At 40.5% G+C, this 11130-nt stretch overlaps 1 protein-coding gene across 4 annotated transcripts; it reads right to left on the bottom strand.

Annotated features, from left to right (window-relative positions):
• Positions 1-475: 475 nt before the first annotated feature.
• c10h1orf53 (chromosome 10 C1orf53 homolog) lies at positions 476-11130 on the bottom strand. 4 transcript variants are annotated; one of them, XR_008386960.1, is made up of 5 exons: positions 10819-11130; positions 6665-7013; positions 1711-1850; positions 1265-1381; positions 476-918 (listed from the first exon to the last, which is right to left on the bottom strand). XR_008386960.1 is itself a non-coding variant. In XM_053635172.1 (3 exons), the coding sequence occupies exons 1-3, from the start codon at positions 11089-11091 to the stop codon at positions 847-849; spliced, it is 462 nt and encodes a 153-aa protein (XP_053491147.1). In that variant the 5' UTR covers positions 11092-11130; the 3' UTR covers positions 476-846. The 4 variants fall into 4 exon arrangements, 2 of the variants coding, with proteins under 2 accessions (XP_053491147.1, XP_053491148.1); XR_008386959.1 differs by lacking the exon at positions 6665-7013; XM_053635172.1 differs by lacking the exons at positions 1711-1850; positions 6665-7013.

Below are 11130 nucleotides of genomic sequence, written 5' to 3'. Positions count from 1 at the left end.
AAGGAACTCTAGTGTCCTGCACAGAGCCCTGACCTCAACCCTACTGAACACCTTTGGGATAAACTGGAACGTTGAATGTTGAGCCAGGCCTCATCGCCCAACATCAGTGCCTGACTTCACTGATGTTCTTTTGACTAAATGGGCAAAAATTCCGCACAGACAGACTCCAAAAATCTAGTGGAAAGCCTTCACAGAAGACTTTTTCTAAATTAATACCCATGATTTTCCATTGGGATGTTCAACAAGCTCACATAGGTGTCCACATACTTTTGGCCATATGGTGTATAGTGTACCTCGGATGCTCAAAATGCATTTGCGAATAAGAATATGAAGATTTGTCTCCACAGTTTTTTTCCCCCTCATGAACGTTCTCTGTCCATCGTCCCCCCCATCCCCCCCCCCCACACACATTTTAGTCAGTTCATGCCATGATGTTTGTTGATTGAGAAAATGGAGTACAAGTGACAATGTGACTGTTTATTTTGCAACCAAATCCACACTTCTATGCCTTCATGGGATTGAGGAACAGACCAACACCTGATGACACAAATCACAGTGTGATTCACATCTTACAGGCTCGAGAAGCGTGGGTTACACATCTGCTGTGCACTATTTCATCATTTCAAATGGAGTGTAAGGCAAATGCACATTCAGTCCAAATAAGCACTCACAAAAACACTTATTCAGGATAGTGGAAGGTTACATATATTACATTAATGAGATCTGCGTTTGCTCTTCATCTGTTTATCCAGTCCTTTGGCTTGTCTCATGGTTTCTTCCACTTTCATCTTTATTGGGAGTGCAAGACTGGAGGTCTGACAACAACTGAGAGATTTTTAGAAAAAGCTACACATAAAAGGCAGAGTTGAACGTTTTCTTCTTAGAAGAGTCCTTCACATTAATTTGACCATATGGACACTGTAAAAAACAAACAAACAAACAAACAAACAAACAAGCAAAAATATAAACACAACAACAACAATTATATATCAGGCAAACTTTGATGTGTGATGTGATGCCTGTACAAAAAGTAGATTTTATTAAGATAATAGGTACTAACTGAATCAAATGTAATCTGAATTCCTGGAAATTTTAAGTACACACACACACACACACACACAATATATATATATATATATATATATATATATATATATATATATATATATATATATATACATATACTTATAATGTGTGTGTGTATGCCATGGATCTCGTAATTCAGACAGCTGCTAAATCCTGCATGTGCTGTAGGCTGACTTACTGAATCAGGACTTACATGCCTACATGCGTTTCCACAGCATCTCCCCCTTTTCTTATGGGCAACCTCTGTGAACACTGTGTAGCCGGATCCTGGGTCTGTGTACGTTGTTTTCCCAGCCTGAAAATGAATAAAACATACATGACATCCTCCACGGACAATGGCTGTGGATGCGCATAGGGAATGTGAAATACCGTCACACTGTATTGCTTTTTGTGGGGTTTCGTCATCTCGTGAGAAATGCACAGGTTGTTGTTATTTGCTTTGCACTAGACACATTGGAGAAATGAACAGAGTGATCTGGGAACAATTCTTAAGTAAGTCAACGTTTTTGAGATGCACACGGCAGCAAAGCAAGCAGGATTTTATTGGTTAAATGTCTTACATCATGCAAAACGTGCCAAGGAATCTTTAATTTCAGCATTAAACGTTCATGGAAATGTTCATACCTCTCTGAGAATAAATCTGCCATTTCCTATCCGTCATTGGTTTCCCCCTCACGGCGCAAGTTGTTAGAGTCAGTAGAGTCGTCTTCAGCAGGTAAATGTCACACAGATGTATGCTTTACCTTCTATTTTTCTTTTTTATCCTACAAAATGTTTACACACATAGCAATAAAAAATCAAGGTGGTGGTAAAAAAAACAACAACCCAAAAACCTCATTAATGATTTAAACTTGTTTTACTATTCATTTAAAGACAAATAGTCAGAGTACTAATAAAAATAAACGTCTCGCTCTCTCTTTTTTTTAAAAAAAAAAAAAATTCATTTCAGGCCATATACTCTGTCACTTTAATTAACTTGACTCGCAAAGCGAAGGGAAATGAAATGCACGTGTCTCAGTGCTCGCTGAACTGAATTGCCCTCACTCATGCACAGTTTTCTGCACTGCTCCACGATCCCACATACCTTTACGTACAATACGTGCAATCTCTAATCATCACGTTTAAACACCACAGCCTGAGCTCTGAGACCTGACAAAGACATGCACTGTTGTTCTTTTCACGGTTTTTGAAAATTGCTTTTATATATTTTCACACAGCTTAGGTTATTTAAGACCATAGGATGCTTTGTGTAGAAGCTCGACGTGATGTATGCCTACCACAATTTCACGCAATGCCCCGCTACCAAGCGTAGCTCAACAGCCGCATTTTCTAGAGCAATCTCATCTAAGCGCAGTCTTAATGTAGGATATTGCATCATCTGATATGCTTAAACGTTCGATGAAGTTAATGTCTAGAAACACCAGGGTCTTGTGATGATCTGCATGAAAAAAACAAAAACAAACAATAAATGAGGGTTTGAGGTAAATGAGTTTTTACCGTCACTGGGGGATGTTCCTGCGGTATCTCAATGAGCAGGGATTACTTTAGGGGTTGGTGATTGACATTACTCGTTTTTCTGGATGCCTCTCACATACCCGACGTAGTAAACTGACCTCTTCTTTAGGCTCGGTTCATATACTAGGTAAATGTTATACATCTCAGGAGACCCACGAACACTTTAACAAGACCTACAAACTCACAAATCAATAAACTACAAGAACTGCACATTCATACAAGCAAAAGAAACAAACAAAGCTGTTGACTCTTTTAGCCTACACCATTAAGGGTTATTCAGTTGTTCCTCTAGGGGTGTTCCTATCAGGAAGGAATTATCTGAATTATCCAACAAACCCTTAAAAACCTCTGACAAAGCATTGACGCTGTTATCTCACATTCACTGAAGAATGTTGTTGGATACGTCAAGTATAGATAAAAGTGTGCTAATAATCTGGCCAAGCAACTTAGTTACTTGTATGACGGTTGTAGCAGTTTAATAGTTTGCATTACTAAACAGTTCATCAACGATTTCATAATCGATTAATCGGACCCAAACTTTCAATACCATTTTTTTTGTCTATTTAAAATAAAATCCACAAACTGAGTCTGACAAATATAAACTTCAGACGTTTATATACAAGTTTACAGCGCCCTCCGTTAATATTGGCACGCTTGGTAAGTATGAGCAAAGAAGGCTGTGAAAAAATTATCTTTATTGTTTAACCTTTTTATCTTTTATTCACAAAAATTCACAAAATTGCTCTCATGGATAGCAGACGATTGCAAACACAACACCGGTTTATCCAAAAAACAAAACAAAAAAACTAATCTTTGTTACATATAGGTGTGCAACAATTATTGGCACCACTATGAATGCATATGAGAAAATTATATATGAAGTATATTCCCATTGATTTTTTTTTTTTTTTTTTTTGTACACCTGAGTGACTAGCAAGAGGAAATTGTTCAACCATGACTTCCTGTTTCACAGGGGTATAAATACAGTTGCGGTCGGAAGTTTACATACACTCAGCGTGAACATGAATGTCATGGCAATATTGGGCTTTCAATAATTTCTTTTCTTAAAAAAATTAACTTTTCTCACTAGGCTAGTTTGGTGTCTGTAGCCAAGGGGAAGCACAACTAAGCTATCACTGTATGGGTTTAGCTTCTACAGTACAAAGCACTTTATCTTTCGTTATGCTATGCTCATATCATGTTCACGTAACTTGGAACTCATAGAGACATTTACACACCTTGTTTTCCTGCTCAGCACGAGAGGATGTTACTCTATCAGTTTCAACCCCTTTACTGCTTTAAAAATATATATATATATTTTTTTAAATCATCGTATATCCATTTTCCCCCTCACACTAGCTAGCGTTTGGCAGAATTGAGAGCTATCAGCCAATAAGACACGAGTATTTCCACATATTTTCCTGTAAACCCTGTCTAATTGGTCTTGCCTCGTTCACTGAAGATACAAAATCACAACACTGCCGTCTATTACTGACGATCAGTTGCGTAGTGATAAACCGCTCCACTTTATTCGGGGCTAAAGAAAAAAAATCTTCGGGGCTATAGCACACAATGTCCAGGTCAGATTACGCCGCTGTTCCAATGACAATCATAAATACACCCCTACATTCTCGTAAGAATTAGGTGATGCGCACCAATGCATACCTACAGTATGTGTAAAGATGACACCGTCTCCTCCGTTGAGTTTTGTTGGAATGTACACTAATGTCTATGTGCATCAGCCAGTGGTCTTGGTGAAGCTTTATTCAGGTCTTTCTTTTTAAAGAAAATGTTCCATTGCAGTTGATTGATTGCATTCAGAGCTATACAATTCAGCACTAAAAATCAGTGTGCTCACAAACCTATCAGATTATAGCACAGACCATATGCACTATATGGCCAAAAGTGTGTTGACACCTGACCATCACACCTGTATGAGCTTCCCGAACATCTCATTCAAGATATAGTCCCTGTTTTCCTTTTATAATAACCTCCATTCTTCTGGGAAGGATTTCCACTGGATTTTGGAGTGTGACTGTGGGGATTTGCGCTCAGTCAGCCACAAGAGCATTAGTGAGATCAGGCACTGATGTCGGGATGTTCAGGAGGTCTGGTGTGCAGTCGGTGTTCCAGTTCATCCCACAGGTATTCAGTGGGGTTGAGGTCAGGGATCTGTGTAGGACACTCGAGTTCGTACACTCCAACCTCGTCAAACCATGTATTCATGGAGCTCACTTTGTGCACAGGAGCATTGTCACGCTGGAACAGGTTCGGGAAACTGTAATGCTACAGCATACAAAGACATTCTGTACAGTGTGCTTCCAACTTTATTGCAAGAGGTACAGTAAAGGTCAGGGGTCCACATATTTTTGGCCATATAGTGTACCTTTCACCTTATATAGATTGCACCCTATAACAAACCAACAACGCGTATCAGTGCATAATTTGATGGATGGCAAAAATTCCTTGTGAAGTAGTTTTAAGGCAAGCTACTGTCTAGACATACGAGTATACAATGTTAATTGTCCATCCATCCATCCATCCATCCATCCATCCATCTTCTATAGCGCTTATCCTTCCTTCAGGGTCACGGGGGAACCTGGAGCCTATCCCGGGGAGCATCGGGCACAAGGCGGGGTACACCCTGGACAGGGTGCCAATCCAATGTTAATTGTGCTTAGCCTAAATAACCGGTTTAGATACCAGACCTTAGTTCAGGTTGTCTTGGTACGAACAGTCTTTTTTCACAAGATGGCGCACAAGATGCTGCCCCAAAATCCCTATACTCTCTTGAGAATCGTTTCCTCCTGCATTAAGAATACATCACTAATAAAGAGATTAAAAACAAAACAAAAAAAAAACCCACACACAATATTTTATTTACTGCAGACAAAAAGATTTCATTGCTGATTTCTTTCCATCATTAGGTACCGCATGAACTGAAGCGAAGTCATTCGCTCGACGATGAAAAAGCCGCTCAGAAGTTTTTCACCCTCATTTCTGAGGGAGTTTATAAAAGCAAGCACGCTAACTTCAGCTGTGACAGGTTCCAAAGCCAGGGGTGCCTGAGGCGTTTCTGTGACACACCATTTCACATGCCATCTCCGTGCTCCATAGTGAAACTGGCACTTGGTAACAGCTCTTCTGTAACTCCTTTTCTGCCATAAAGTTTGAGTGCGACATCAAAAAATATACCTCATGACAGCCGCAAGGACTCTCTGAGGTTAGGTCCAAAACAGCGTCGTACTAAATAGTAGAGCATGGAACGGCATTTCACGCTGCTAAACACTGTTTAAAAGTATTACAGGTTCTTTATTTCAACATAATGGCATACTGTTTTCATAGGGACCTGCTATTCAGTATGATAGGATGATTTATTGTGCTGTTTAGTAGACAGGAACGCGGTCAGTCATTTTCAGTCAGTCATTTTTGCAAAGCCTGACGACTATTTAGTTATTATCTCATCGCTCGTTATCAGGAGTAAAAATTTAAACGCTCGAATCTATTAATTTCTCGGAACAAACACTAGAATAAAAGCTTATCTTCATTGGGCCTCGTTTACCAGTGTTTTAGTAAAGTTGTGTGTAAATGTTTGCATGAGCCAAACCGAACCAAAAAAGCTACGGAAAAGCTGATTTCCTCTGTATTTGTGCGCGTATGTTGATCACCCGTGACCTCTAAAGCGCATTCCCGACACAGCTCATTTGCATGTAGTGACGCCCACAAAAACTCCATAAAAGGTAAAGTGTACAGACAGCTGGGAGCACGAAATGAACAATCGGGGTAAAAGCTGAAAGACAGAAACGGAAGTTATTTTGACTTACTTCTATACCAATAAAAATATTAAATAGTAACTAATACTAATAGTAATAAGCCAGCGCTAAATCTTCTGGCATTTCTTTACAGTTTATGACTATGTGCAGACAGACCGGCCCGTCCTCCATTTGTACGGTGCCATTTCTTATATTATAATTAAATGATTCATTTCATTTGGCTTAAATTTATGGGTTTGTGTTAGCTCACTTTATTAAATGACTAATGTTCTCAATACTTAGTCCCTGACCTAGTGAATTAGCATGAGGAGACTCCAAAGCTGTTCTATAAGTCGTTCTTGTAAGGGATTGGTGGTTAGCACACTTGCCTCACGCCTCCCTGGTTGGTAGATCGATTCCCGCCTCTGCCCTGTAAGTGCTGAGTTCGCATTTTCTCCCAATGCTTCGGGGGGTTCCTCCGGGTACTCCGGTTTCCTCCAACAGTCCAAAGACATGCAGTGTAGGCTGACTGGCGTTTCAAAAACTGTCCGTAGTGTGTGAATGTGTGTGCGATTGTGCCCTGCGATGGTTGGTACACTGTCCCCCAGGAACTGCTGTGCCCCGAGTCCACTGGGATAGGCTCCAGGCTCCCCGGTGACCCTGTGTAGGATAAGCAGTATAGAAAATGGATGGATGGATGGATGGATAATATTATTATTATTATTATTATTATTAACAACAACAAGCAATTTAAACCTGACAGTATATTCCAGACATAAAAGTACAGTAATCCATGCAGATTGTATGATCTGAAGTTGATCAAGTTGAGGTTTAACAAGTTAATCTTCTTATGCGCAAATTTACACACACAGACAGGAGCACGAGTAGGATACAAACCTTTTTCTGAATTTACAGGATTTTCACGAGTTTCATGTATAAACGCTCGTACAAATAATTTACACATGAATCCCTTCGTATCCAGCTTCATAAATGCGGCCCAATGTGGTTATTAGCAGTTACATTATGTAATATATGAGTGAGGTTGAGTTGATGCAGCTGAATGAGTTTTCACAGGCTTACTATCTTTAACACTGGCATAAGAGCATGTTCTTTTCTTATTCAAGAGCCTGTCTGTGCCCTGTAAGTATGTTCGCTTTGTTTTGTGTCAATACTAACACCCATTTATACGAAACCAGTCTAATCTAAAATAGATCAAAACAAACACTGAATCATAAATAACTGCTTTACCCTGTTCTTGGTTACAGGGGAATACACCCTGAATGGGATGCCAGTCCATCGCTGGGCATCATGCACACACATATTCACACTCATTCACACCTCGGGGCAATTTAACGTAGTCAATCTGCCTACTTCTATGTTTTGGAAAGGTAGGAGATAACCAGAGAACCCAGAGGAAACCCAAAAAGTCATGCAGAGACCATGTGCAGAAACTCCTCACAGACAGTAAAACGAGTTCCTTAATACAACTTCATTATATGGTCAAAAGTTTATGGACACCTGACCATCACACCCATATGTGGTTCTTGCCCAATCTTCTGTCACACAATTGTATAGAATGTCTTTGTATGCTGTAGCTTTACAATTTCTCTTCACTGGAACTAAGAGGCCCAAACCTGTTCCAGCATGACCACGCCCCTGTGCACAAAGCGAGCTCCGTGAAGACATGTGGAAGAACTTGAGTGTCCTGCACAGGGCCCTGACCTCAATTCCACTGAACACCTTTGGGATGAACTGGAACTCTGACTGCACCCCAGATCTCCTCCTCACGTAACTTCAGTGCCTGATCTCACTAATGTTCTGTGAAAATGTATTGACCCTGGTATTTACTAATTCCCCAAATCTATGAAACTGCATTGATAATGGGGTTCAACTGGACTAGACACAACCAGACCTGATTACTGCAAAACCTGTTTAATCCAATCAACAGAGACTCAAATAGAACTTATTCAATAGCATGAAGTTGGTTAAAAGGTCTTACCCACTATGTCAAAGCTGAAAGAAATTCCAGAAACGATGATGAAGAAGGTGATTGAAATTCATCAGTCTGGGAAGGGTTACGAAGCAATGTCAAATGCTCTGGGACTCCAAAGAACCACAGTGAGAGCCGTTATCTCCAAATGGAAAAACTCTGCACAGTAGTGAACCTCCCAGAAGTGGCCAACCGTCCAAAATTCCTCCAAGAGCACAGCAACGACTCATCCGGGAAGTCACGAAAGAGCCAAGGACAACATCAAAGGACCTACAGGCCTCTCTTGAATCAATAAAGGTCACTGTTCATGACTGCACTATCAGAAAGACATTGGGCAAAAATGGCATCCATGGAAGAGTGGCAAGGTGAAAACCACTGCTAACCCAGAAGAACATTAAGGCTCGTCTGAATTTTGCCAAAACACGCCTTGATGACTCTGTGGACTGATGGGTCAAAAGTGGAACTGTTTGGAAGACAGAAGTCCCGTTACATCTGGCGTAAACCAAACACAGAATTCCACAAAAAGATCATCAAACCTATGGTCAAGCATGGTGGTGGAAGTGTGATGGTGTGGGGATGCTTTGCTGTTCCAGGGCCTGGGCAACTTGCAATAATTGAGGGAAACATGAATCCTAAAGCAGAATATCCAGTCTTCAGTCGGTAAATTGTAACCCAAACGCAACTGGATTATGCAGCAAAACAATGATCCAAAGCGTAGGAGTAAATCCTAGGAGGACTTACTTGGACAAGTATATGGATTTCTGGACACATCTACAGTCACATACACTCACCATCCACTTTATTAGGAACACCTGTACATTCTTGCAGTTATCTAATCAGCCAATCATGTGGCAGCAGCACAATGCATACAAACATGCACATACAGGTCAAGTGTTTCACTTAATGTTCACATCAAATATCAGAATGCAGAAAAAGTGTGATCTCTGTGACCAGAACAGCTGGTTTGAGTATTTCATAAACCATTGATCGGTCCCTCCATGATGTCGCGATCGCAGGAATGAACGCAAAATCAAGCAAACTCCGCAAACTTTGCAGGAGCTTGCAATTTTTCAAAATTACCGCAGATCTCGGCCAAGACTCGTCATGTGACGTCAGCACGGCACGCAATCAGCCAGAGCCCTCTCCGATTCACATGCATCAAACATGAGCACAGCGAAAAGACCGCGCACAACAATTTCATGTAATTGAAGCTGCTTTCCGCAAAAAAAAGCACAAATTGCATCGCAAATAATTTTTTTAAAAAGCTGCAGCAAAATCAAACATTTTTGGCTGCAACAATCACAAAAAAAAAATCTCTACAAAATCTTGTATGGACTGATTGATCTCCTGAGGATTTCACACACAACAGTCTCTAGAGTTCATAGAGTGAGCAACAGTGCTTGGAAACATCCCCCCCCCCCCCCCCCCATTCTGATGTCTGATGTGAGCAAGCTGTATCTGCATGGTTTTACAGGTGTTCCTATTAAAATGGACGGTGAGTGTATAGATGTGTCCAGTCCACAGTGTGTGCATGTTGGTGGATGGACATAAGACATATTTGACACAGAATGACACTCCTGACGGTTTCTAAACTAAACCCCAATAGAAAGCAGTAATGGCATTAAACAGGGGCAGATTGACTGGCATAAAGTTGGCTGAACGTTCAATATATGCAAATATTTGCAAATTAAGGGACCGTCTCTAAAGTTACATACGACATTGGTATACACGTTCCTAACATCAATAGCATTTGAAGGGAATGACTTACAGTCACACAACCAACTGTGAAGTGTTCATCTAGGTGTCAGCTATAATGCACACCTCTTAGATTTTTGATATATAATCAAATAAACTATAAAATCACCTGTAAATTTTGCCATTGCTGCCATCAAATTCAAAATGACCTTATTTATTACCTGACGCATAAATGAACACTTTACAGTCGGTTTTGTGTCTCTAAGTGAATCCATTCGAATGCTACTGAGCTTTAAATGATGGTATATTTTGTATATGAGCTCAATCGGTAGTGAAACACAACCCCGACTCCAAAAAAGCTGGGACGCTGTGTAAAAACATCAATAAAAACAGAATGCAACGACTTGCAGAGCTCATAAACCCATATTTTAACCACAATAGGGAACGTAGAAAACATATCAAATGTTTAAACTGATGTATATTCGGTAGTCAAATATATGGAAATGTTTACACATGATTTCATAGGTTATTTGATTAAATATCAAAAATATAAAAAGGTGTGCGTTATACCTGATACCTGATACCTACAGGAACACTTTACAGTTGGTTTCTATGACTGTAAGTCACTCTGTTCAAACGCTATTGGAGTTAGAAACGTGTACACCATGAAAGTAAAGTTTGTAACTTTAGAGACGGTCCCTTAATTTGTGACTATCCAGAGTCCTGCCAGTTTTATACCAGAGGCAGATTGAGGGTTTAAACCCGCCTCGACGCACTCACCTTGCATGCGTCCTGGTGAAGACTATGAACGAGTCTGTCCTGCTCGGAAAGAGTGTCTCTGCCCGGAGACTCGGTGCTCTCCACGCTCCTCTGCCTCACACTAGATTCGCTCTTCACCCGTGTTTCACTCGTGTGCTCTAACATCAATGTGACTTCCTCAAATCCAGAGCAATCGCTACAAACACGAGCTGACATTATGACCGGATATTCTCCACGCTTTAGAGGATTACACAGAGCTCGAGCTGCTCTGCAAAGTCCTTGAAGAAGACACATTCCGTCCCATCCTATCTACTGTAGGTTCCTGGAACAGTT

The sequence above is a fragment of the Ictalurus furcatus genome, chromosome 10 (assembly GCF_023375685.1).
Source record: "Ictalurus furcatus strain D&B chromosome 10, Billie_1.0, whole genome shotgun sequence".
NCBI lineage: Eukaryota > Metazoa > Chordata > Actinopteri > Siluriformes > Ictaluridae > Ictalurus > Ictalurus furcatus.
This window is presented reverse-complemented; position numbering and strand designations above follow the sequence as displayed.

Bases quoted from the DNA above. Each gene is read 5' to 3' on its own strand.
- c10h1orf53 (XM_053635172.1), bottom strand. From the start codon at position 11,091: ATGTGTCTTCTTCAAGGACTTTGCAGAGCAGCTCGAGCTCTGTGTAAT. The intron at 1,382-10,818 runs GTGAGTGCGTCG...ATTCATTTTCAG, and splicing joins TTCACCAGGACGCATGCAAG to GCTGGGAAAACAACGTACAC. The intron at 919-1,264 runs GTAAGTCAGCCT...TGTTTTTTACAG, and splicing joins GGCATGTAAGTCCTGATTCA to TGTCCATATGGTCAAATTAA.